At 43.4% G+C, this 8,866-nt stretch overlaps 1 protein-coding gene across 1 annotated transcript; it reads right to left on the bottom strand.

Moving 5' to 3' along the window:
- Window positions 1–393: 393 nt before the first annotated feature.
- FASLG (Fas ligand) lies at window positions 394–8,310 on the bottom strand. Its single transcript, XM_032603074.1, has 4 exons — window positions 7,799–8,310; window positions 7,179–7,224; window positions 2,882–2,938; window positions 394–1,662 (listed from the first exon to the last, which is right to left on the bottom strand). Exons 1-4 carry the CDS (start codon window positions 8,087–8,089, stop codon window positions 1,268–1,270), a joined length of 789 nt encoding a protein of 262 aa, XP_032458965.1. The 5' UTR covers window positions 8,090–8,310; the 3' UTR covers window positions 394–1,267.
- Window positions 8,311–8,866: the final 556 nt, after the last annotated feature.

The following is an 8,866-nucleotide window of genomic DNA, read 5'->3' as shown; positions in this document are numbered from 1 at the left end:
AGTGAGGAGAGGAGAGCCTGGCGAAGATGCAAAGATTTGCCTCACAGCTCTTCTCACCCTAGCAAATTCTTCTTAAAGTGGGCTTAAGTCATAAGGAATGAGGAGGCCATGGAAGAAAGAAATAATAAGGAAAAACTCCAGATCTTAGTGATTTCCAAAAAGCACACTCATAATGTTTACCTGTATTTTAACATAGTTTTTGTTACATGTATTCTGTTCATTAAAAATGCACAAAATAGGGCTTCCCTGGTGGCGCAGTGGTTGAGAGTCCGCCTGCCGATGCAGGGGACACGGGTTCGTGCCCCGGTCCGGGAAGATCCCACATGCCACGGAGCGGGTGGGCCCGTGAGCCATGGCCGCTGAGCCTGCGCGTCCGGAGCCTGTGCTCCGCAACGGGAGAGGCCACAAGAGTGAGAGGCCTGCGTACCGCAAAAAAAAAAAAAAAAAAAAACCCACAATATATATATAAATATTAGTTATCTTATGGGGAAACAGCTTTAATAACTGACAATCAAAGAGTTTTGAGGACTATTAGAGTTGGTTGCCCAAAAAGCATTCAAAATCTACCACCAAATGCTACCCATATTTTCCTAACATGTCCTTCCCAATCTCCACGTTCTCTCTACTTATGTAACTCTTCTAGTCACGCGCGCACACACACACACACACACACCCCTACAATTGCACTGGAAATGTACATGCTGTATAGGGAATGGGCTGAGTCCTCAAAAGATCTCCCTTGCTTCTCTGTTAGCATCACCTGATGGCTCAGGCTATGCATTTAGAAGTAAAGATGCTGCCAGTGGGACACTGGCCTTTTAGTCTCTTTAGCTTATCATGTAAGCCTAGCCCTCTTTTCCCACCCCTTATACATTCATGTTGCATCCATATACGTGAAAGACAGCCTCCCCTGAGGTAGACAGTAGACCCACCCCAAGAGGTGAGTTAAAAGGTGCCATTTTCAGTGTACCAAAGTGTGCTAGGCCACTTAAGATGAGTGTAGAACACCCTGGTAGCTGCTTTTCCCTGTCTCTGCAGCTTCACATGGCAGCCCAGAGTTTCATGTTCATGTCCTCCTCCTGTCTGGCTCGTGGACCTTAGGTGAGATGAGGAACTGTAGAACTGCTGGACCCTGTGGTCTCAAGATCCTCTTGGTTCATGTCTTCTCTCTTGACCTCAAGTGGACTTAAGAAGACCCTCATTCAAGACAACATTCTCAGTGCCTATAACAAGAAACCATAATGGAGAGAATCCCAAAGTGCTTTTCTTAGAGCTTATATAAGCCAAAAAATGTCTTAGATTCCTCAAAATTGACCAGAGAGGGCTCAGATACATTGACATATAAATGGTCAGCATTGGTGAGATTGAACACAGCCCCCAGGTAGCTGCTGCGGGCCCACATCTGGCCAGTAGTGCAGTAGTCCATCATCTTCCCCTCCATGAGCACCAGGTCCTGGGGGTACCTAAAATTCCTCGTGTAAACCTTGTGGTTCAGGGGCTGGTTGTTGCAGGACTGACCCCGGAAGTACACTTTGGAATACACAAAATACAGCCCAGTTTCATTGATCACAAGGCTGCCTTTCTTATACTTCACCCCAGAGACCAGGGCAATTCCATAAGTGTCTTCCCATTCCAGAGGGATGGATCTTGAGTTGGGCTTGCCTGAAACCAAACCAGAGAGGAGCTTTCAGCCAGGAATGCTCATGTATCAACAAACCAAGCCTCCAAGGCAAAATTGTGCACCATGCCTTGAGCAAATGCTTTTTACCCCAAATGACATAGCCCATATTGAGCCAGGTGACGGATCAGGCCTGACCTGTTACTGAATTTCTTCACACCTTTATCAAATTGACGTCTTCAATTTTATCATCCACACAACTGGGACAATAGCATATACCCCTAATCAACTGCAGTGAGAAATGATTGGGATGATTTTAGCTCTCTGGAACAAAGGTTCAGAACTAGTACCAAAACTACTAGGGTTTGAGGTCCCTTCATGAGGTGCAAAATCAAATCCAAGGAACTTTGAAGTTCTAAAGTTGGGAAGGACCTTAGGGATCATCTAGTCCAATCTTTACCTGCACTAAGGATTCTTCAGTGTGGGCGAAAATCCCCTTTCATTTGTATCCCCACAGCATTATGTACATTCTTAAGCAGAGAATGCTGGAATTATTGCTTATGCACCTGTCTTTCCCTGTTAGATTGTAAGCTCCTTGAAGGCAGGAGCCGTGTGTGGTTCATCTCCATGTCCCCCAGGCTTGGCACACAGCATGTGCTCAAGAAATGTCTATTTATCTAAATTGGATCATTTTACAGCCTCTGCTGAAATAGTTTCAGGGACAGCAGCATACCACTTTCCATGATACTTATCCACTTTTCAGATATTTGTGGACTTTACACTGGGAATGCCCATACCACCTTGCTATCAAATCATTTCACTCCGCTACACGACCACTAGTGCCAGGACTGGGGCTCCCCTCTCCTTTTTCTACCCATGGAGAAAGCAGAGTAAATCTCTTACAGAAAACCAAGGAAACACGTACTAAAATAATTCATCATTCCCCATCTCCCCAGCTCTCACCGCTTGGATCTGTGCCCCAAATTCCCTAAGGGTCATTGGAGTGAGTGAAAAGAGTGTGCTCCTTATGGGCAAGGATCACGCCATAAGCAGCTCCATTTCTCCAGTTTAGAACAGGGCCTTGTCCCGAGTAGGGGCTCAATGTGTGTGTGAGGTTGACCTGACTAGAAAGATGTAACTACTCTTGGGTTTCAAATACTGTCACTGGAAAGTATCAACTACTGCAGAGCACAGTCATGGAGACCAGCCAGCTCTTCTGCTTTCTGCCAAAGGCTTTCCCAAGCCCATCTTCCAGATACAGACCTGTTAAATGAGCTGCCTTTCTCAGCTCCGTTTTCTCAGAGGATGGATTGGGGTGACCTGTTTCATAGAGAGATGAAAGATATATGTAAAAAATGACATAACAACTATTCTTTTTGTGGGACTCTAAGCAGGGCATTTAAATAAAAGAAGTTTTATGAGCATAAATGGCAACAGTCTAACATAGCCAACTCATTCAAGTCCAAATTGTAGGAATTACAACAGCCTGTATTTCAGAAACAGAGAGGTAAAAAGGAACTAAATTAAAATAGACACATGCATAAATTATAATGCTACAATAAAATAATAGAAAGGTTAGTTTATAAAGATGTGCCATATAAGTTATTGCATTTATAACTGGCCACAACTCTTTGAGGTAGAGATTACTGTCCCATCTTATAGATGGCAAAATGAGCTTAAAAGTTGGGTGACTTGTATACGTATAACTGAATCACTTTGCTGTACACCTGAAACTAACACAACGCTGTTAATCAACTATACTCCAATATAAAATAAAAAGTTATTTCCTGATAAAAAAAATAACAAGTTGGGTGACTTATCCAAGAAGACCTGTTTACTCAGTGTCAGAGTGGGACTGACACTCAGGTCTCCTGAGTCCAAATCCAAGGCTCTTTCCTCTCTGGCTCAGCTGCCCTTAGGACTCTGCAGGACAAAGCCTGAAGACTGCTAATCTCCAGGCCACTAGGTCTTCCCCAATGGCATTCTACAATCTGCCCCAAATAAATTATCCTAAGATCTCAAACACCTTGAATGCTCCTCATTGAACGTGTAATTATGTACAAGTGTCCCCAACCATGTGATCTCTGCCTATCTGTCCAGCCTTATCTTGCTTACTCACCCACACTAGACATAGCTGTACAACAGTTCTGAACACACCCAGCTTCCCTGCCTCTGTGCCTTTGCCCATGCTGTTCCTTCTGCCTGGGATGCCCTCCCAAACAGATCTCTGTGCTAAATTCCTATCAACCCTGCAAATACCAGCTAAAATACCTCTTTTCTTGCAAAACATTCCCAAGCCTTTCTAATCAAATATGCTTGTTTCCGCCTTTGAAACCTAGAAGCACTCTGTCTTCACCCCTCTTGTCAGTTTTGACTCCTCTTTTTCTGTGGTAACTGTATAATTCATCTTACTCCCCAAATAAATGGCAAATTCCTTACTATATGTTTAATCCACCAGAGTAATTAGCTCGGTTTCTACCCCAAGGCACGTGATCAGTACCTGTTTGCTAAATTAAATGGAAAGATTTAAAATAGACAACAGTTCTCAAAATAGGTACTATTTCTCTGACTTTAGATATTTCAGTGGAATAGCTCTACCACTTAACCAATGAATTTAGCTAAGATGTTCAAGAAAGTTTCATAGAAAGGCACTCATCCACATCAGGCTCTTAATGATTAGCCTGTAAAACTCTATATGGCCTGAGAGTGCTCCAATCAGCTGAGAATATGATGTAAGCAATTATTACCTCTGTAGCCACCCAAGACCACCCACCATGAACGAGGTGAGGTGTTAGTGAACAGGAAAGGCAAAACAGTCTCTTCTATATTCCTACACCACAAACCATCTGTGCAGCTGATCTGGCATTCAGCCATGAACTGACAGGAAATGGAACAGAGAATCACATGTTGTATATCCCTCGCAGTGTTATTCTCATAGAAGGTACTCAATAAAAATATCTGCTGGATAAATGATGGAATAAATAAAGTAGAAATATATCCTATATTTTGGTGATGACTGTATCCTGCTCCAGGGTCTCTGCACATGCCATTCTCAGTGCTGGAATGATGTCCCCAGCCTCCTACCCGCCCATACACATCCACACATCCACATTAACAACGCCTCCTTAGAGGGGACTTTGCAGACCACTCAATCTTAGGTCACACTTAGTACAACTTAAAAGTTTGTTGTCTGCTTGCTTGCTTTTGTTTATCTTCTCTAGCATGCTAAGAGCTCCATGAGGGCAAGCCACTTGTCTCTCATTCTGTCATCACCCACTACCCAACACCCAGCCTGGCACACAGGAAATACTCCAAGAACATTTGTGAACGAATAAAAGATTTAATGAGTTAACTGTGGAAAAATGAAAGTGAACCAAATAAGAAAGTTTAAGTAACCTACAAGAGTACCTTCCAGAGAAAAATCACAGTTAAACTGTTGGAGTATAAATCCTTCTAGATGTTTACTAAGAATATAAAAATATGCATATGTCAATATTAAACTGAACACACTGATTTATAGCTTGTCTTTTATCCAACAATATAGAATGCACAATCTCTATGGCATTAAATGTCCTTCTAACATATAGCTTTTAGTTGCTGCGTACTATGCTCTCATCTGAATACACTGTAATGTATTTAACTAATTTCCTATTAAGAAGTATTTAACTTTCTTCTGACTGGTTTATTATAAGTAGCCTTATAAGGAAGTGATGAACATCCTTATTATAAATTTTCAGGCACATTTTGATTCTTTTCTTAAATACTAAAGCCTTAGTGATGAGATTACAAGGTAAATTAACAGTTTTATCCTGTGATATTTTTTTCCCAACTGCTCTTTAGAAAGGTGTAGCAATTTACATGCCCACTGACTCTCAACTGTTGAAGCAGACCCTTTTCTCTCACATTTTTGCCAACCTGGGGTTCTGTGTTTTTTTTTTAAACTTCACTAATTTGATGGATAAACCTGGGTATCCCCCCTTTTTAAATTTGCATCTCTTAGCTCATTAGTAAAGTTGCTAATTTGATTTCTGTGTGATAATTCACCAATTTCTGGTCCATCTGGGTTGATCTAGGAAAGATACTTGATACTTGTTTAGTGGGACAAGTGGACCTGACTTATCTGTTCACTTGACTTTTAATTACTAAAATGACTCCAGAAAGTGGGTGAAAGATGAGTAATTAGGTACCCATTTTACCAGCCACGTTCCACTGATTTTCAAATCTATCTTATTTTAGAAATCCTCCAGAGGCTTTATTTTTCTAACAAATGTTTTTACTCTGCTTCGGTACATCTGGAATTTCTAACTCTTTAGGAACTCAGACCCAGAACTAGAAACCAGAGGATCCTATGGATGGCTCCTACAAGAGCCTACCTGCTAGGGCAATAGGGTGACTTGGGTTTCTCAGGCATATCCTAAGAAACTGGAACAGCCTCCCCTTATTGGGTAGCCAGTGCTGTCTTCTGTTTTCTTCCCAATTTCTAAGGATGAGATTTAACTATTGTCTTTGCAGAGGCATCTTGCTTGTCATCTTTATTCTCATTCCATGGCCATCAGAAAAAGACAGGAGTTTCCCTATGTCATGAGGCACCAGAGCATGTGCTGGGAAGCACTATAAGTGACAAGGCATTAGGAGCCTATGTTCCTTCTCACCCCAGTTTCACACCAGTAGTGTTGGGCACATCACGTAATCTATCTGGTGTTTTGTTTCTCTTCTGAAAAATGAGATGACTGGACCAGATGTTCTCTAAGCTCCCTTCCAACTCTTACCAAATCTAAAGTTCAGTGAATCTTAGTTTAATGAGTTGCAGTATTCTAAATCTATCTGTCCGCAGTTTCCAAACTATGTCCTGAACTTTAGAAGGTCAATGGTTTAACATTTCATCTTCTTCCTGTCCTGGATCTCATACAAAGGTTTTTCCTTTATTATCAAAGGTAGCTCACGATTGCCTCTGTGAGTGAAGTGGGACTACCCTTTGAACAATGGCAAAAGTCTTCCTCCAAGCTTTCCAGTGGCTGCAAAAGAACCATCCTAATGGGGATGATTGGTTGCCCACTTTTTAAAAGCTTAAATATATCCTATGAAAATATTTAAAATAAGGTCTGACTCTTAACTAATCTCTTATAGAGATTAAATAGGAGAGCACAGGTCTTTCCCAGCAGCAGCTTTCTCTGCCTTTACCTCCCCTTCTCTCCCGAGAAGTTATAGCCACAGCCCTGTGCATGGGAACCAGGAGGCCTGAGGAAGGGGACAGGCCTGGAGCCAACTGCTAAGGGCAAAGGTCCAGGTTGTATATGTGTGTTGCTCTTTCCAAATTCAAGCAGAAATATTTTTACTTTTGTTGTGATACTCAGCTACACTAATTTTGAACAATTAAATTCACTTCATGTTTTAGGGCAGCTCAAAGAATCAAAATGACCAGAGATTCAGTATTGGTTAGGATTCCTCTTCCATAGTATACATATGCCCAGGAATGAGATGGAATTCAAGGCATTCCCCCAACATGGTTCAGCGCTAAGGACTATCTTTCTAACTCATGTACACGCATGAAAGGACTCACCTATTTGCTTCTCCAAAGACGATTCTGTATGCCTTTGGCTGGTGGACTGGTGAAACAAAAAGAGAAAAGGTATATAATAAATATGAAGTTCTTTAAGCAAAGGAGGCAGAATTGGCAAATAAACTAAGCACTGGAAAGGGAATCTAAACACCTTAGAACCTCTGCTAACTCAGACTCCGGCCAAGTTGGGCCTCCCCATGCCTCAGTTTTGTGATTTGGAATAGTTCCAATATTGTTAAGTATTTTCAAGGAAATTTAGTTTGTCCATTTGAACAAATTCACTTGTAAGCAAGATTCCAAGTTCCTTTTCTTTCTTGAATCACTGAGTATAAGGTAGGTAGCAACCAACTGAGAAAAGAACTCTAGTTACCAGTCCTAATTTGGCTCTGATCCTTCCCAACATAGATAATATTCCTTCCACTCATTTGAGCCCCCATTTCTCTGCATATAGAACAGGATGGCTAGAGCGATTCATTTCTAAGACAGGAAAAAAGGATTGTGAAGTACTTTGCAAGCAAGACTGTGGTCCATATGGATCACTGTCACCTTCCTCCCTCCACTACAGCAGGGCTGTCTCACACCCATGCCTTCAGGGCACAGCAATCCACAGGGCAGCTTACCTCTCTGAGTTCGGCCAGTTCCTTCTGCAGGTGGAAGAGCTGAAATAGTCCCAGTCCCAATCCAACCAGGGCCACCAGAACCATGAAAAACATCACAAGGAGACACAGGCCTGTGTTGTGGCCCCTCCTCTTCTTCAGAGGTGGTGGTAGTGGCGGTGGCCTCCTTTGCCCGGGCCTTCCTGGCACAGAGGACGGACAGGGGAAGACTGACCCTGGAGAAGCCCAGGGAGAGCTGGCACTGCTGTCCACCCAGAAAATCTGGGGGTACGGGTAATTCAAGGGCTGCTGCATGGCAGCCAGTGCCTCGGGCCAGCCCCCAGCCAAGGGTTTTTCTCCTTCTCAATCCTGGGGAGTCCCAGGTGTCAAGGACGGGACTCCTGTTTCGTACTGCTCGAGAGAAAGGAGCCGGCTCTCTCTTTATAGAGTTCCCAGAACCCAGGGAAACACCTCTCTTTTGTTCTTTCTTTCCCCCTTTCTGCTTCTCAAAGAGACACCCACTCGCTTTGCATCTGAAGCTGAGAAGCCTCAAGAAGCTCAGAGCAAACCCGGGGCAGTTTCCGCCCACAATCTACTGATAAAAGCTTTCAAAACCCCAATTGCTGCTGCCTTGCTGCCTGAAAGGCTGGTAGGGCGGGCTCGTCTCCTCAGGCCCCGCGAGAGCAGGTAGCAGCAGCACAGCCCTGTCGACTTCGGCCACTGCCCGGCTATGGGGAGAGTGGCCAGTGGGGCTCACTCAGGCACTGAGGGGCGAGAGCACGGAGTCGTGGCCAGAGAAGCCGCTTCTATGTCTCACCTTTTGCAGGAGGGAATCGTCCCCCTGCTGCCAGCCCTTCCCCACACCCAAATACTATTCACCCCGACAGAGCAGAGCAACATAATTTACAGGTTACAAACCTGCTCCACCCACTTTGTAGAGGTCAGATCAGAGGTTACAAACCCGTCACCCATATGCCTTACGGAGCCCACAGACCTGGTTTGCTTGTGCCTCACAAGTGTTCTTTCTACTGATTGTCCCCTTTAAAAATGTGGATATTCCATATATTTTTAAATTTATATTATCTTTATATT

This window comes from Phocoena sinus, chromosome 1 (genome assembly GCF_008692025.1).
Source record: "Phocoena sinus isolate mPhoSin1 chromosome 1, mPhoSin1.pri, whole genome shotgun sequence".
Lineage (NCBI taxonomy): Eukaryota > Metazoa > Chordata > Mammalia > Artiodactyla > Phocoenidae > Phocoena > Phocoena sinus.
This window is presented reverse-complemented; position numbering and strand designations above follow the sequence as displayed.

Bases quoted from the DNA above. Each gene is read 5' to 3' on its own strand.
- FASLG (XM_032603074.1), bottom strand. From the start codon at position 8,089: ATGCAGCAGCCCTTGAATTACCCGTACCCCCAGATTTTCTGGGTGGAC. The intron at 7,225-7,798 runs GTAAGCTGCCCT...TTGTTTCACCAG, and splicing joins AACTGGCCGAACTCAGAGAG to TCCACCAGCCAAAGGCATAC. The intron at 1,663-2,881 runs GTCTGTATCTGG...GTTTGGTTTCAG, and splicing joins AAAGGCAGCTCATTTAACAG to GCAAGCCCAACTCAAGATCC.